The sequence below is a fragment of the Bos javanicus genome, chromosome 1, assembly GCF_032452875.1.
Source record: "Bos javanicus breed banteng chromosome 1, ARS-OSU_banteng_1.0, whole genome shotgun sequence".
NCBI classification, from domain to species: domain Eukaryota; kingdom Metazoa; phylum Chordata; class Mammalia; order Artiodactyla; family Bovidae; genus Bos; species Bos javanicus.
In genome coordinates this window covers 122,347,275-122,366,228 of record NC_083868.1, presented here as the reverse complement: position 1 = coordinate 122,366,228, position 18,954 = coordinate 122,347,275, and the positions used below count along the sequence as shown (strand labels likewise).

The window sequence follows — 18,954 nt, the reverse complement described above, 5'->3', positions numbered from 1 at the left end:
TGTCACATAGACAAGCTCTCATTTTGCACATCTTGTTCTGTCCTCATTTTAGACCTCAAAAAAAAAAAAAAAAAAAAAAACCAAAAGCACTGGAATAAATATTTGCAAGCAAGTCTGCTAAGTGTTGAAACTGTTTGAAAAACAGTACATACAATATGCTTCCCCCCAAAATATAACCTGAAATTTTAAGATCAAAACAAATGTCCCAAATTCGAAGTTATAACCTTTGTAATCAACAAAGTTCAGTTCAGTTCAGTTCAGTTGCTCAGTCATGTCCAACTCTTTGTGACCCCATGAACTTCAGCACGCCAGGCCTACCTATCCATCACCAACTCCTGGAGTTCACCCAGACTCACGTCCATCGAGTCAGTGATGTTATCCAGCCATCTCATCCTCTGTCGTCCCCTTCTCCTCCTGCCCCCAATCCCTCCCAGCATCACAGTCTTTTCCAATGAGTCAACTCTTTGCATGAGGTGGCCAAAGTACTGGAGTTTCGATTTAGCATCATTCCTTCCAAAGAAAGCCCAGGGCTGATCTCCTTCAGAATGGACTGGTTGGATCTCCTTGCAGTCCAAGGGACTCTCAAGAGTCTTCTCCAACACCACGGTTCAAAGGCATCAATTCTTTGGCGCTCAGCCTTCTTCACAGTCCAACTCTCACATCCATACATGACCACAGGAAAAACCATAGCCTTGACTAGATGGACCTTTGTTGGCAAAGTAATGTCTCTGCTTTTGAATATGCTATCTAAGTTGGTCATAACTTTGCTTCCAAGGAGTAAGCGTCTTTTAATTTCATGGCTGCAGTCACCATCTGCAGTGATTTTAGAGCCCCCCCCCCAAAAAAGTCTGACACTGTTTCCCCATCTATTACCCATGAAGTGATGGGACCGGATGCCATGATCTTCGTTTTCTGAATGTTAGATGGGGCTTAATGTCCATTTTTCATATCCTCCTTTTGAACTATAATTAGTCATTATAACTCTTCGATCTCGTTCTCTCTCACGTCTTTATCACTTTACACACTTGATTCACTGTTTGTTGCCCTTTAAACATCTCAAATCTGCCAGATCCTTTACCAATTTTAAACAGTTCAAAATATATACTCCTTATTTGTATAAAAATACTTTTCCCCAAGTCTGTTTTACTCAAACTATTACTGACATGCCGTCAAGAAGTTTCCAAACTCTGTTTTTTCTTTCTGACATTATCCACATAACAGCTCTTCCAAACAATTCAGTTTTTGAATAAATTCATACAGGTCCTTACTTTTCAAATTATGAAGTTTTAATTAATTACATTATTGATCACATTTCTAGCACAATACTGAATAGATGTTAAAATGGTGTTAAAACCAACAAGCCATACCCAGGGAGCAGTGCAATCTGTAACTATGGTAACAACATTAGTTTCAGTGAAAATGCACCTCAAGGACACACTCTCCTTGGCATTTGGAAATCCACTGTTTTCACATATTTCTACTTTAGAACAATTTCTTAAAGTGTGATGATAAAATAGAGAGTTTTTAGTCAGTATATCCTGGAGTAGGGAATGGCAACCCACTCCAGTATTTTTGCCTGGAAAATTCCAAGGACAGAGGAGACTGGTGGGTTATAGTCCAGGAGGTTGCAAAGAGTTGGAAACAACTGAGCAATTGAACACAAGCATGAGTCAGTATATAGATATAATGCTTTTGAATTTTTTTAAAAACTGTTTTAAGATGTATAAAACCAAGTTCATTCAATTCAAAATACTTACTGAAAGGCTAATACAACATATGGCCACCAAGCAGGTTACTCATAAACTGACCACTCCCTGTCTCCGTCCTTTTGCCAGGATGTTGAGGATAACAGAGGTATGGGTTTCTTTTTATAACATCTTAGTACTTTGTACATTACTCTATCCAACTTGGGGCCACCTACATATTCTTTTATTCAGGAACAGAGTGTACAGTCTTTCTCATCTTTACCTCATATATCATAGCTAAAGAACACAGATTTATTTTTTATTTTGGGTCTGTTAAATTGAAAACTCCTATTTCCTTCAGGGATCATTTTGATTCAAATACAAAATCTCAGACATAAAACCAACTCCCAATTACTCATTCACACATACAAGTACCTACTGTATGCCAGGCTACAAGCTAAGTGCTAAAACTGAAAAGACTGGATAAGGACCAGTCCCTTCTGTCCGAAGCTTATGACTGGGCTTTCCTGGTGGCTCAGTAGTAAAGAATCTGCCTGCCAAGGTAGGAGACACAGGTTTGAACCCTGGTCGAGGTAGATCCCACATGCCATGGAACAGCTAAGCCCATGCACCACAATTGTTGAGCCTGCACTCTAGAGCCCAGAAGCTGAAACTACTGAAGCCTGCATGCCCTACCGTCAGTGCTCAGCAACAAGAAAAGCCACCAAATTGAGAAGCCCACACACTGCAACTAGAAAGTAGCCCCTGCTTGCTGCAATTAGAGAAAAGCCCATGCAGCAAAGACCTAGCATAGCCAAAAATAAATAAATAAAATTCTAAAAAAAAAACCAAAAGAAGCTTATGGCCTTATTGAGGAAAATGAAATAAGTAATTCAGTATGTTAAGTACTCAGGAAAACAGCTCCATTTAGAGAGGAAGTATAAACAATTATCCCTGTTCAGTATCAATTGGTGTGTAGTAAACTATGCAGAACCTAGTGACTCAAAACAATGTTACCTTTGTCTCTTGTGGCTCTGTAGGTTAACTGGGGTCAGCTGGGTGGTCCTTGCTTGGGGACTCACATGTGGTTGCAAAAGTCAACTATGAGGACAAGTCATCTGAAGGTTCAATTGAGCTCAATGTCCAAATAATTCACTCAGTGCCAAATGATGATGGAATTGAGTTTTCACAATTGGAGTGCTTGTATGTGGCATGGACTTTCCACAGAATGGCACCTGGATTCCAAAAGGAGAGTCTAGGAATGAATGTTCCAAGAAATCAAAGCCATGAGGTCCTGCATCACTCAGCTTGGAAGTTATACAGAGTAAGTTCTACTGCAGTCCATTGGTTGCAGACGGCCCACCCAGGTTCAAGGTGAGAAGGAACCATGCAGAGGGATGAATCTTGGGATGGGTCATTGAGGACTGTCTTTGGAACTTGGCACAGAAACCTAAATCACTTAGGTTTCAAAAATACACATACTTTTAAATTTCCTCTCCTCTTGGTTCACAGAAGATCAAAAGGAAAGCACTCTTAGGACAATATGAAAGTCAACAAAGTCACTATAGAGTTATATGAGCAGCACCTGACTTTAGCCAAGCATCCAGGGTGCTGCTGCTGCTAAGTTGCTTCAGTCGCGCCTGACTCTGTGCGACCCCATAGACGGCAGCCCACCAGGCTCCCCTGTCCCTGGGGTTTTCCAGGCAAGAACACTGGAGTGGGTTGCCATTTCCTTCTCCAATGCATGAAAGTGAAAAATGAAAGTGAAGTCGCTCAGCCGTGTCCGACTCTTCGCGACCTCATGGACTACAGCCTACCAGGCTCCTCCGTCCATGGGATTTTCCAGGCAAGAGTACTGGAGTGGGTGCCATCGTCTTCTCTGATCCAGGGTTCAAGGCATATCAAAGGAGGGAGGGATGATCAAGAAAGGTGTGAAGGCAACATCTGAATAAGTGAGAGTTTAAGCAAATTAGAACTACTCTAGTACACTTCCCTTCAACAACTTCAGCAGGAACAAACTTCCTTAATCCCCCAAAACCCAAAAAAGAGATGATTTTCAGTTTGTCTGAATCACCCAATCATTTTCCCACAGGAAACCTGTCTTCAGTGCTGCACTTTACTAGCCCTGTGCTGGTTATGAGAGGAAAAAAATGTGATTTATCCTTCCCTGCCACAAAGGAACTTATAAAAATACATTTGGTTTTTATAATCAAACTCTTAAATTTTCTAATGTCATGGAAGTTATTTTGTCTACTCAAAACCAATTATTATTTCAGTTGTAATTGAGTCTGATCATATCTATACCGAAGTTGTCAATGGTCCATGTTACCCAGTGAACACAGATTAGCAGTTTCTAAGGTAGATAAAATATAGAAAATAATGTACTTCATCAGTGCTAACTGGGAATATGCTAGCTATCCCTTATTTCAGAATAAGGTGTCCCAATTCCTCCTTTTAAAATACTGTGCTGTATCTTCAAATTAAAAAAGCAATTCCTGAAAGAAATCATACAATTAATATCATTTTTACTTATATTCAGCTCAGTTCAGTCGCTCAGTCCTGTCCGACTCTTTGCGACCCCATGAATCTCAGCACGCCAGGCCTCCCTGTCCATCACCAACTCCCGGAGTTCACCCAGACTCACGTCATCGAGTCAGTGATGCCATCCAGCCATCTCATCCTCTGTCGTCCCCTTCTCCGCTTGTCCCCAATCCCTCCCAGCGGCAGAGTCTTTTTCAATGAGTCAACTCTTCGCATGAGGTGGCAAAGTACTGGAGTTTCAGCTTTAGCATCATTCCTTCCAAAGAAATCCCAGGGCTGATCTCCTTCAGAATGGACTGGTTGGAACTCCTTGCAGTCCAAGGGACTCTCAAGAGTCTTCTCCAACACCACACTTCAAAAGCATCAATTCTTCAGTGCTCAGCCTTCTTCACAGTCCAACTCTCACATCCATACACGACCACAGGAAAAACCATAGCGTTGACTAGACAAACCTTTGTTGGCAAAGTAATGTCTCTGCTTTTGAATATGCTATCTAGGTTGGTCATAACTTTCCTTCCAAGGAGTAAGTGTCTTTTAATTTCATGATGCAGTCACCATCTGCAGTGATTTTGAGCCAAAAAAATAAAGTCTGACACTATTTCCACTGTTTCCCCATCTATTACCCATGAAGTGATGGGACCGGATGCCATGATCTTCGTTTTCTGAATGTTGAGCTTTAAGCCAACTTGTTCACTCTCCGCTTTCACTTTCATCAAGAGGCTTTTTAGTTCCTCTTCACTTTCTGCCATAAGGGTGGTGTCATCTGCATATCTGAGGTTATTGATATTTCTCCTGGCAATCTTGATTCCAGCTTGTGTTTCTTCCAGTCCAGCGTTTCTCATCATGTACTCTGCATATAAGTTAAATAAGCAGGGTGACAATATACAGCCTTGACGAACTCCTTTTCCTATTTGGAAACGGTCTGTTGTTCCATGTCCAGTTCTAACTGTTGCTCCCTGACCTGCATACAAATTTCTCAAGAGGCAGATCAGGTGGTCTGGTATTCCCATCTCTTGAAGAATTTTCCACCATTTATTGTGATCCACACAGTCAAAGGCTTTGGCCTAGTCAATAAAGCAGAAATAGATGTTTTTCTGGAACTCTCTTGCTTTTCCATGATCCAGTGGATGTTGGCAAGCTGATCTCTGGTTCCTCTGCCTTTTCTAAAACCAGCTTGAACATCAGGAAGTTCACGGTTCACGTATTGCTGAAGCCTGGCTTGGAGAATTCTGAGCATTACTTCACTAGCATGTGAGATGAGTGCAATTGTGCGGTAGTTTGAGCATTCTTTGGCATTGCCTTTCTTTGGGATTGGAATGAAAACTGACCTTTTCCAGTCCTGTGGCCACTGCTCAGTTTTCTAAATTTGCCGGCATATTGAGTGCAGCACTTTCACAGCATCATCTTTCAGGATCTGAAATAGCTCAACTGGAATTCCATCACCTCCACTAGCTTTGTTTGGAGTGATGCTTTCTAAGAGGCCCACTTGACTTAACATTCCAGGATGTCTGGCTCTAGGTCAGTGATCACACCATCGTGATTATCTGGGTCATGAAGATCTTTTTTGTACAGTTCTTCTGTCTATTCTTGCCATCTCTTCTTAATATCTTCTGCTTCTGTTAGGTCCATACAATTTCTGTCCTTTATCGAGCCCATCTTTGCCTGAAATGTTCCCTTGGTATCTCTAATTTTCTTGTAGAGATCTCTAGTCTTTCCCATTCTGTTGTTTTCCTCTATTTCTTTGCATTGATCACTGAAGAAGGATTTATCTCTTCTTGCTATTCTTTGGAACTCTGCATTAGGATGCTTATATCTTTCCTTTTCTCCTTTGCTTTTCGCTTCTCTTCTTTTCACAGCTAGTTGTAAGGCCTCCACAGAAAGCCATTTTGCTTTTCTGCATTTCTTTTCCATGGGGATGGTCTTGATCCCTGTCTCCTATACAATGTCACGAACCTCATTCCATAGTTCATCAGGCACTCTATCTATCAGATCTAGTCCCTTAAATCTATTTCTCACTTCCACTGTATAATCATAAGGGATTTGATTTAGGTCATACCTGAATGGTCTAGTGGTTTCCCTACTTTCTTCAATTTCAGTCTGAATTTGGCAAAAAGGAGTTCATGATCTGAGCCACAGTCAGCTCCTGGTCTTGTTTTTGCTGACTGTATAGAGCTTCTCCATCTTTGGCTGCAAAGAATATAATCAATCTGATTTCAGTGTTGACCATCTGGTGATGTCCATGTATAGAGTCTTCTCTTGTGTTGTTGGAAGAGGGTGTTTATTATGACCAGTGCATTTTCTTGGCAAAACTCTTAGTCTTTGCCCTGCTTCATTCCGTATTCCAAGGCCAAATTTGCCTGTTACTCCAGGTGTTTCTTGACTTCCTACTTTTGCATTCTGGTCCCCTATAATGAAAAGGACGTCTTTTTTGGGTGTTAGTTCTAAAAGGTCTTAGTGGTCTTCATAGAACCATTCAACTTCAGCTTCTTCAGCGTTACTGGTTGGGGCATAGACTTGGATTACTGTGATATTGAATGGTTTGCCTCGGAAATGAACAGAGATCATTCTGTCATTTTTGAGACTGCATCCAAGTACTGCATTTTGGACTCTTTTGTTGACCATGATGGGTACTCCATTTCTTCTGAGGGATTCCTGCCTGCAGTAGTAGATACAATGGTCATCTGAGTTAAATTCACCCATTCCAGTCCATTTTAGTTCGCTGATTCCTAGAATGTCGACATTCACTCTTGCCATCTCTTGTTTGACCACTTCCAATTTGCCTTGATTCATGGACCTGACATTCCAGGTTCCTATGCAATATTGCTCTTTACAGCATCGGACCTTGCTTCTATCACCAGTCATATCCACAGCTGGGTATTCTTTTTGCTTTGGCTCCATCCCTTCATTCTTTCTGGAGTTATTTCTCCACTGATCTCCAGTAGCATATTGGGCACCTACTGACCTGGGGAGTTTCTCTTTCAGTATCTTATCATTTTGCCTTTTCATACTGTTCATGGGGTTCTCAAGGCAAGAATACTGAAGTGGTTTGCCATTCCCTTCTCCAGTGGATCACATTCTGTCAGATCTCTCCTGAAAAAATTTGAAAGCATATTCAGTTCAGTTCAGTCGCTCAGTCATGTCTGCCTCTTTGCGACCCCATGAATTGCAGCACGCCAGGCCTCCCTGTCCATCAACAACTCCCAGAGTTCACCCAAATCATGTGCATCGAGTCAGTGATGCCATCCAGCCGTCTCATCCTTTGTTGTCCTCTCTTCTTCCTGCCCTCAATCTTTCCCAGCATCAGGGTCTTTTCCAATGAGTCAGCTGTTTGCATCAGATGGTCAAAGTGTTCGAATTTCAGTTTCAACATCAATCCTTCCAATGAACACCCAAGGCTGATCTCTTTTAGGATGGACCAGTTGGATCTCCTTGCAGTCCAAGGACTCTCAAGAGTCTTCTCCAACACCACAGTTCAAAAGCATCAATTCTTCGGTGCTCAGCTTTCTTTATAGTCCAACTATCACATCCATACATGACCACAGGAAGAACCATAGCCTTGACTAGATGGACCTTTGCTGACAAAGTAATGTCTCTGCTTTTTAATATGCTGTCTAGGTTGGTCATAACTTTCCTTCCAAGGAGTAAGTGTCTTTTAATTTCATGGCTGCAACCACCATCTGCAGTGATTTTGGAGCCCAGAAAAATAAAGTCTGACACTGTTTCCACTGTTTCCCCATCTATTTGCCATGAAGTGATGGGACCGGATGCCATGATCTTCGTTTTCTGAATGTTGAGCTTTAAGCCAACTTTTTCACTCTCCTCTTTCACTTTCATCAAGAGGTTCTTTAGTTCTTCACTTTCTGCCACAAGGGTGGTGTCATCTGCATATCTGAGGTTATTGATATTTCTCCCGGCAATCTTGATTCCAGCTTGTGCTTCCTCCAGCCCAATGTTTCTCATGATGTACTCTGCATATAAGTTAATAATTCTGAAAGAGTTGGGAATACCAGACCACCTGACCTGCCTCTTGAGAAACCTGTATGCAGGTCAGGAAGCAACAGTTAGAACTGGACATGGAAAAACATACGGGTTCAAAATAGGAAAAGGAGTACATCAAGGCTGTATATTGTCACCCTGCTTATTTAACTTATATGCAGAGTGCATCATGAAAGCATGAACTTGAAAAAAAATGTAAAGGCTTTTGGTTTTTGCTTAAAGGTCAGACTCTATTTAGTTTTCCACATTGGCCACAAGGTGGTGCTCTGATGTCATAAGTTAGCATGATTTGTAACATGTATATTTATATAAAGACAAGTGAAAATAATAAAACATAATTTAATAATCTCATTTTCAAATATGCATTTTCAATTATCTAATCATTTATGCTCAGTAGAAGAAAGTTATGCTTTAATTTGTCCATTTCTCACCTGGAAGTTGTGCTGTGTGCTTAGCCACCTAGTCATGTAGGTCTCTGCAACCCCATGCACTGTAGCTTGCTAGGCTTCTCTGTCCTTAGTGATTCTCCAGGCAAGAATACTGGCGTGGGTTCCCATATCCTCCTCCAGGGGGTCTCCCCAACCCAGGGATCAAACCCAGATCTTCCGCATTGCAGGTGGATTCTTTACTGTCTGAGCCACTAGGGAAGCTCTGTCAAATATAAAATTCTCCTGAGTAGATGCAGGATTTTATATCATGATGTGATTTCCTTAAGGACTCTTTCTATCATTGCAGACTACATTCCTAAAGGAAAAATTACTGAACTTAAACCAGTGCTAAGAAAAATGTCTTCTAAAGCTATTTTAAAACTTATTTTACAATATTGTATTAGTTTCTGCTGTACAACAATGTCAATCAGCTATATGTATACATATATCCCCTCCCTCTTTAGCCTCCCTCCCACCCCACTCACCACCTATAGGTCATCACAGAGCACCCAGCTGAGCTCCTTTCAATAAATAAATAAAATTACTTTAAGCACAGAGAAGTTCACTTCTTATTAAAATCTACATGATTTTTTTTTCTCCTTCTACATCCCTTAATTCTCTTTTGCAATCTAATATTTACTTTAGGATGAAAATAATTTGAAAGGAACAACCTTTTCCTTAAATTACTGATAGCATGCATGATATTTTCCTTTTATTTTGTTAAAACTGTTCTTTAAGTTGTTAACTTGCTTTGTATTGTTAAATAGGTAGAAATTCTTTTCTAATTTTTCAAAATAGTTTAAGTAATCAGATTTTTAAATCATTTTCAGTCAAGATAGAATAGCATGGTAAAAATAATCATTGTTAGTTGATTTACCAAAAAAAATAAATACCACGTCAAAAATCAGCAAATAACTTACTTTTCCAAATGAATATTTTCTAATTTATTTCAATCTATTAAGAATAAAACTAAAATATTAAAAACAATCTTTAAAATTAAAAAGAAAACTGCAGGACGATTCAAAATTTATAAAGTCCACATATCCCTAGTGTATATATCCACCTTTCCAATTTTCTGTTTCTTTGTACTAGAATAACTTAGCAATATAGTATTTTGGATTTTTAAAGCATGTTTGTGTGTACAGTTTTCTACTCTTTCATTACTTTTTAGTGTATTTCTCTTTAAACGTAATCCAAAATTCATTGCTTTCATTGAAGAGCTTTATGTATTTGCCCCTGTTTCTCTCCAATGGCTTTTTATACAAAGACTCATACTAAAAGAAGTATGGAACTTGCTATTCTGAAACATCACAGATAAACAATGTTGCTTAACACAGGCTGCTTTCATGAAGTCTTGAAGACTTCAATTTTCCAAAACACCCAGTATCTAGGTGTTTACTGAAACTGACTCTTAACTGATAATTCTGTTTGACTTTCTTACAACTTGAAGGGATTTGTTGTATGAACCATTCTGTATTCCAATGAATGACAGGCCCCCAAAACGTCATACAAGATAGGCTTTAGGGCTTAGCAAGCAATGAAATTAAGAAAGCTATTTCACAGACAGGAAGACAGGAATGAAGGAATATGCAAAGAGATTCTGCCATTAGCATGGATCACTCACTTTGTATGTTAATTGTTCTCCATGTTTATTCTCTAGAAAGGTGCTTGATCTGTTAGGTAAGTTACCAATAAAGGTAAAGTGCTAGTATTTTTCAAAAATAAAGCAGAGGGAAGAAAATTAACATATTGGACTATTACTAAAGTATCCATACTAAGGGAAAATATTCACATTGATTCCTATGCACGTTAAGAATTAGAAGAAATGCCAAGATTAGCATTTAAAGCCCTTCAGTAATATATGTACACACACACACACACACACTCATATACATGTACTCACAGTCACCAATACTTACTATTGACATTAATACACTTCCTTTATTCAAATTAAATTACAAATAGGATTGCTTCTTTCTTTCTACTGTTTTTATCTTTCTTTAAATTAAATATTAGTACACAAATATATTTTCATACTAAAAGATTTTAGTTCCTCAAAAAATTAAGAATTGCAATGATACGAGATTCCACTTCTGAGAATATATCCAAAGGAAACAAAATCATTACCCCCAAAAGTTGTTTGCACTCCCATGTTCACTGCAGTATTACTTACAACAGCAAAGATATAGAAACAACCTAAAGTGTCTATTAATCGATGAATGGTTAAAGAAAATGGAAAATATGATGTGTATACACACGCACACATATGCACACATTTGCAAGGGGAGGAATATAATTCAACCATGAAAAAGAAATATTGCCATTTGTGACAACCTGGATGAGGCTCAAGAGCATTGTAGTAAGTGAAGTAAATCAGACAAAGACAAATAAGTGTGTTCTCACTTATATATGGAATTAAAACAACTGAACTCACAGAAACAGAGAACAGATTATTGGTTGCCAAAGCTGAACATGTGTCCAGTTACAGCTTCCTCTATCCATCTAATCCTGCCTGTTTTCCATTTTCCAAATTTTTGATCTACTTATGGGCATTTGTCACACTTTCACTAATCATGAATTGTTCTTTTTAAAAGTATACTTCATATCATTTCAGGAAGTCTGGGATGAGGGGGGACGTAGAAACTATGCTCAGTTGGTTGCCTTCATCCAAATTCTGGAAACATGGAGTGAGATTAAAATCGTTACTATAAATCACCACCCACAACTGTAAAGAATTAGGACCTATTTATGTCTTTCATGTGAAGTGTACCACAAGGACATTAAGCTGGCATGCACTAGTAGAACTGGTTTTATAACCAAAGTCTGTTCTGAACAGTTGGTATCCATGCATAGCAGTACATATTTAGAAGAGCACCCTTGAAGTACAATAGCATAATTCACAAATAATAAAATATGTCTTCTACCAAACTGATGGATAGTAGAAATTATTGGATATGAAGTGCTACTAAAGAGCAGAAACAAGGTAGAATTACAGCTCTTTATCTCCTAAATCCATCTCTCAGTAATTATAACATCTTGTTCACCACATTTTTAGTGACTGGGCCCATGCCTGGACCATAGTAGGGACTTGAAAAGCACCGCTGAATAAATAAATACATAATAAACACATGTTTTGTCTATTTTCTCACTTGTGAAATAAATCAGATGAAATCCCTAGTCAGTCTAAAATTGAAGATACTACAATTCAATTGGAAATTCAATAAATAGTGTTCATTTAGTTCGGATATCAGTAAACATATCAAGCAAAATAAAATCATAGCTTATTCTATCTAGATATTCTTTCAGTCCACTCCACCATCATTCTCTTCTAAACATAAATGACGAATAATAAAGAGAACAGAAACATTTTAAATTATTTTATTTTTCATAATTTTCTAACACACAGTGTTAGAAAAATGAAATTTGGCACCATGACTTAAAACTTTTTTTCAAGTTTAACCTTTAAATTAAAAACAGTAGCTACAATGAGACTATTTAAACCTCACTCAGAATAATGGTGAAAAAAATCAAGTCACAAAATTGTGTCGGGGAATTTTTTGAAAGTGGGATAAAAGAAAAGTAATAAAAACAGTAAGAAGGGTAAAATGGAGACTATGCTGTGAAGACAAAAAAGTGAATCACCCTCCTGAAAAAAAGAATTAGGAGGAAGACAGAGGGTAAAAGGGAAGAACAAAGGCTCACCAACTTTATTTTCCTGATATAAAATTCAAGTACTTAGAGTTTTATTAAAAAAAAAATCATGTGTTACTACTAAATCTCAATGAAATTTCCTTTTCCTCATTTTCTAGAATTAAAAATGACCCTGTCTTGACTTAAGGACACTTGCTGATCTTAAGTTGATGTCTGATGTATTTTTAAGAAATCGAAAGACTTGAAAGCTTTCCTAAATCTAACATCTACTAAATCTAATCCACCTTGGAAAATTTATCTGAAGGAACATAAGGCTTGACTTCTAAGGCAAATGTAAAAAATAATCTAATAATCTAAACAAAAATGTTTCCCACTGGATATGCACTTCAGTTGTATTTTGTGCTACGTTTCTTGAGGAAAAACACTGTTTTATATATTGTTCCTCATATTCCTTCAATAACCACCAAAAAAGGTCCCATTGTAGGTGGTCAGAAAAAGTACTTATGCAATTGGTTGCATACAAATTCAGTTAGAACTCCAGTTTCCCTGCATTTCAAAACTTGAAATTTTCATTTATATCCATTTTGTCTACATGTTGATAAAATTCTTCCCACTCTTTTAATAAGAAAATATTATTAGTCTCATTTGTCACTTGTACATCTGTACCTGAATCAACTAAAACACAAATTCGGAAAATTGTCATTATTTTCAGAGACAATAAGTCATAGAAATAAATAATTGCTTTTACATTTTTTTCCTTTCTCTTCTTCAATCTGTATTTTAAGGCTCAGAGCAGACATTTAGAAATATCAAACAATTTTTTTAGGAAAAGTTTTTCAAATGTTTAGCCTAAAGTGAAGTTGTTCTGTGGAAGTTATTTAAATACTCCTCGCATCTTCTCAAGGACAACTTCAAAGGCATGTTCATGCCAGTCATCCATTCCAAAAGAAAATTCATTCAATGAAAAGAAAATAACTTAGGGATCTATAAATGACACAGCAATGTATCTTGTTCCATTTTTTACAGGAAGTCCTTCATGCAGATGGGTGAGTCTCCCTGGATGCATGAAACTCCAGCCTTTCCTTGGTGACTCAATAGAGCAATTGTACCTTAGAAATTTGCATCCACCTCCCTAAAAGGATAGAGAAATAAATGTATCAACTTATTATATTTCATTTTTAATGAGTGATAAAATTCAAATGATGCTATCTAAGCAGAATCTAAAAAAGAAAAAAGATAAGGCAAAGGCCATTTCATAATGACATATTTGTTTTGAAAAAATTAATATAGAAAAACCATAATTACCTGAAAATCTTCTCCCACATTATTGAGTGCAATGTTGATGGTAAATGTAGAAGCATCATGATGAGGGCGAAGGGAGCGCTGTCTTTCAGGGGAGTATTTTACTACAAAATTCAAGAGTGCAAATCCCTAAAAAAAGCAAAGTAAGCTAATGGATTTGTTTATCAATAAAAACATAAAATAGCACATTTGGGTAAAAACTGGTAGGAGTACGTAGCAGTGGTGGGAGGATAACTACCTTAGTATAATAGCCTGCAAAGACTTTCAGTGTGACTGGCGCAATAAACTCCCGGATAAAATGAAGCCATACATTCTCCAGACCAATTTGCTTCATGTGGATATCATCGGTTGGGACATTTTCATAGCCACCAGATATACGGCTATCCTGGAAAGAGCATGCATGACATCATAAAGTGTGGTCCATGGGCAATTCACACTCACTTTGTCTTGGAAATTTTTTCAACCACAAGATCATAATAGACAATAAAAATAACAGTTCAATTATGGGGTACCATCTGCTTTAATTGCAAAACTATCAAAATAACTTAGATAACACAGCTTTGCAAAAGTATCAATGATGAAACAAAGTATTACAGAGTAAGTAGACTGCTTTCATATTTATTTAACAGATATGTGAGGTCTAATGAGGAAATAAATACAATTGATCACCAAAGCCTTTCCATGTCCCCTTAAAAATGAATTTTTTGTTTTTTGTTTTACAGTGACCCTTCAGGAAGTCTTAGCTGCTTGATGGGCATAGATCTTGTTTGTCTGCACCTTGGACTACTACCTGTCACTGAAAATAAACTTTACCTGTTAATCTCCTCACTTCTATCTTGTGGCCCCCAAATTCCTTCCATGATGGCTTTTCATTTTCCTACAACCTGCCAACTTCAAGTTCTTCCTCATACTTCAAACTTCTGCCTTCCTGATCAGCTGACTAGGTGGGTATATATTTGAGCAGAGGCATTAATATTCCAGAGTATTCCACTAAAATTCCTTGGTACTATAAAGGAGCTGGCATCTGTGGGTTCTCGGAGGAAAAGAAATACATTGAACCACCAACAGTAATGCCTCCTGCCAAGTCTTTGAATGTAAATGCAGTACTGAATTACACCAAAGGCATTCAAACAGATTCCTTCTTCCTATGCTTACACACAAAAAAATAGCTTTGGCAGTCAACCAGATAAACTTTGTTTTGGTATTTTCACTATAGCTCACTGTGAAAACACAGAGAATTTAAAAAAAAAAAAAAAAGAAAAGGCCTTAGAGAAGAGCAATATCACACAATAGGCTTATACCCTGAAGGATTGCCCCATGTAATTGGAGATGAAATTGAGGCCCAGATAGATTAAATGTTAAAAAACAATTGGCAGAATTAGATGAAAAAATATAGTTCTCTTGACAGCCCTGGGTAGTCCCTTCATTGAGATCTAGGACCAAGAGATGTAAGACAAAAAGGACAAACTTCCTCCACTTTCTCTAAATACCTATACTCCTCCTTGCCCCACATATACATTTTAGTTCTTAATGTAAAATGACAACTTACATGATGTTTCCCACCAGACCACTGGCCATAATGCTCCATTTCTTCCACCAATTCATCACAGGCTTTTTCAGAAAATATAGGAAACCAAAAAACATCTGGACAAGGCTACGTATAAAACATGACACCACCATTAAGAGAGTAACATTTTGTGACTTTTTACAAACAAATGGCATTTCAAAAGTAATGTTCAGTATTTATCTCACTTAGATGTCTTTTTAAGAAGTCTGCCCAACAATACTGACACTACTGTTACAAACAATACATTTTTAAAAAACAATTTCTAAGACTTTTTTTTGCATTTTAACCCCTATGAAATCAAGACGTGTTCTTAGACTCACAGTTGGCTAGGCAGCCACTGTGATATAGTTGCTAATGACACAGGGAATGTACACCTGGTCAGATATTGAGTCTGTTCTCAACATGTGTCATGTATGCATCTGTATGTGTGCAAATGCATACACACATTTAGTCGGTGTTACATTTGTTAATCTGCTCTTCGAGACATCTGTTTAAATGATACATTACGATTTGTCATTGAAATGAAATGTTATTATTGTATACAGGGCCCTATGACATACAACACCTGTGCCTCAGTAAGTCTAGCAAAGCTCTTTCAATGTGCGTCATAGTTTAATTGGCAGTATTTTTTTTCCTTTGTCACAGTGAACAAGATAACAGCATCTCAGAATTAAAGGCCCTTTACATTCTCGGAAATAAGGTATTAGCAATAATTTGGAACATTAATCTAAACCAGAGTTCATTTTTGAAAGAAACCTCTTTGAGAAGTGATGTTTGGACTCCAATTTCTTCAAAGATTAACTTTCATTGAAAGAGGCTTACACCAGAGATATGTTAAAAATTTATTTCTGAAATGGTTATGACATTGGGAGTATGCTAAAAAAATAGCATGACCTTAATATTAATGCTAATTTTCATTTTTCTACATGTTAAACTATATGACCTTCAAGGCTGTAAAATTGGTAATTAAGTCACATGAACTTTACCTAAAGGACAGTTTCTCTACTTTCACAACACCCTCTGCTAGAGAGTATTACGTTAATAATATTCGCTACTAATATAACAAAAATGCTCTATATATCATAGTAATTTCCAATACAAACCTGTTCAACTATATTTTCAGTGAAAATCTTTGAGTAATCTCTGTTTATATACTTTTCCTTCCAGTCCTACGGGGGTGAAAAAAAAATCATTGCTCAGATTAAAGCAAAAACCTTTCCATGAATACTTTAAAGGAAAATATAAAGTATATGCACCTTAGAAACTGCTCAAGCAATTTATAAATGACTATGTGTACCTGGAGAACTATCAATAACCTCAGATATGCAGATGAAACAACCCTTATGGCAGAAAGTGAAGAGGAACTCAAAAGCCTCTTGACAAAGGTGAAAGTGGAGAGTGAAAAGTGGGCTTAAAGCTCAACATTCAGAAAATGAAGATCATGGCATCTGGTCCCATCACTTCATGGGAAATAGATGGGGAAACAGTGGAAATAGTGTCAGACTTTATTTTTTCTGGGCTCCAAAATCACTGCAGATGGTGACTGCAGCCATGAAATTAAAAGAGCCTTACTCCTTGGAAGGAAAGTTATGACCAACCTAGATAGTATATTCAAAAGCAGAGACATTACTTTGCCAACAAAGGTCTGTCTAGTCAAGGCTATGGTTTTTCCTGTGGTCATGTATGGATGTGAGAGTTGGACTGTGAAGAAGGCTGAGCGCCGAAGAATTGATGCTTTTGAACTGTGGTGTTGGAGAAGACTCTTGAGAGTGCCTTGGACTGCAAGGAGATCTAACCAGTCCATTCTGAAGATCAGCCCTGGGCTTTCTTTAGAAAGAATGATGCTAAAGCTGAAACTCCAGTACTTTAGCCACCTCATGCGAAGAGTTGACTCATTGGAAAAGACTCTGATGCTGGGAGGGATTGGGAGCAAGAGGAGAAGGGGATGACAGAGGATGAGATGGCTGGATGGCATCACTGACTCGATGGACATGAGTCTGAGTGAACTCCGGGAGTTGGTGATGGACAGGGAGGCCTGGCGTGCTGCGATTCATGGGGTCACAAAGAGTTGGACGTGACTGAGCGACTGATCTATCTACATGTAATAGACAAAATAGAAACTTTGAGAAACCAGAGTTTATGTTTTCTAAACTTTGCCTGATTTTTTTGTATGTTTAAAACATTCTGTGAAATGCAAATTTTTATTTATGCAGATTTATAACTCTATGTTAAATTCTGAGTAATCTTATAGTGTCTATATTTGTATGCTATATTCTATGGATATACATGAGTTATGTGTGCTTAGTCATGTCCGACAGTAGCCCACCAGGCTCCTCTGTCCGTGGGGATTCTCCAGGTAAGGAAAATGGAGTGGGCTGCCATGTCCTCCTCTAGGACATTTATACATAGGCGTAGGCAAATACATGTTTTTAAAAGTGAAAGATAGGGAAAATAACTCTAGCAACAAACATTATTAAAAATTAGCAAATTAATCAACTTGGCCTTGCTTATATACTTTTATAGTGAATTACTCTAAAATAATTTTGATTTTTTAAATATATTCAAAATGTGTATTTTCACTTTAGATTAGTATCAAAGAATGCTCAATGGGGTTACTAACATTATCATAACTTTCAGTTAACTGAAATTAAGGTTTAAGACCATGTATTGAAAAATCGATCCTCTTTATACTAACTCATGAACCTGAATCTTCTCTTAACCCAATCACTGACACACCAACCACACACTAAGATACAACAATTTTTATCAATATCAACTAAGGAATCTTTTTCCTGGGTTAAGTGTTTTACTTAAAAACCCAATATTTAAAGGGTATATCTTAAGATTCAATATCCATAATGATTGTTTCTTAAATATATTTAGACTGTTTAACAAAATTCTTAGTGTTCTCTTTGCAACGTACAAATAGTAAGCAAGTAGGGAAAAACTGAGGTAAGGACTCAAAATAATTTCAATCAAAATATGTTCCAAAAAATATTTGTCTGAAATATATCTTTTGAGGCCACATTTAAAAAGGGTCCTGATAATTAATTTGCCATTCTTAGTTTTACATTTCTCTGCTTATATGTAACTCAGATATTTTTAGATATGGAAAAACCAAAATTATCCTCAAATTCTTTAACAAAATTAATTTATACATAGTATGTCACTATAAGGATCGAATTACTCATTATCCCCTTTAATATTTTTTGGTTCTCTGATTCCAAAATATGGGGGGAAATTAAAAGTAAATAATCATACATAACATTTCAGAATCTTTAAAGATTTTTAAGTATTCTTTCTTGACATCATTATAGATTTTTCAAAGTTAAAGAAACAAGACCCTAAGATTTTACATTAAAGCATTGATATTAACTTTTTATTTTAGACTGTTTTCAAATATCATTGAACAAACTGACTTTATTAATTTTTTAGTAGTTCTGATAATGGGGTAATATTAAATACTTTGCTATGGGATATCCTTCATGAGACATACCAGTCAAGCTAATTTACCAAAACTAGAACAAAGCCATGGAAAGAAAACCAGTTCCGATTTCTGATATATTCATTGTATACTCTCCAAAGATTTTAAATCTCACACAAATATCTACACTTCAGGATATAACTTGGGACTTTTTTTTCAGGAAGCTAGTATTAGCCAAGAAATCAAATAATTGTATCTCTCAAAATACCGAGTTTTAGTGCCAAAGTAAAATAGGTAATTCCATCCTCAACATTTTAAAAAAGAGCCCCTTTTCAATTCTACTCCTGTGAAAGATGGAGA

At 37.2% G+C, this 18,954-nt stretch overlaps 1 protein-coding gene across 2 annotated transcripts in view; it reads right to left on the bottom strand.

Annotated features, from left to right (window-relative positions):
• Positions 1-12,012: 12,012 nt before the first annotated feature.
• The window catches only part of PLOD2 (procollagen-lysine,2-oxoglutarate 5-dioxygenase 2), a 120,748-nt gene continuing 113,806 nt past the window's right edge, over positions 12,013-18,954 (bottom strand). For both annotated transcript variants that reach the window (XM_061419251.1, XM_061419258.1), the window contains 5 exons: positions 16,274-16,339; positions 15,153-15,257; positions 13,842-13,988; positions 13,607-13,732; positions 12,013-13,433 (listed from right to left, as the gene is read on the bottom strand). In XM_061419251.1, the coding sequence (XP_061275235.1) occupies positions 13,278-13,433; positions 13,607-13,732; positions 13,842-13,988; positions 15,153-15,257; positions 16,274-16,339 (600 nt within the window). In that variant the 3' untranslated portion in view covers positions 12,013-13,277. The remainder of the gene's footprint in view (positions 13,434-13,606; positions 13,733-13,841; positions 13,989-15,152; positions 15,258-16,273; positions 16,340-18,954) is intronic.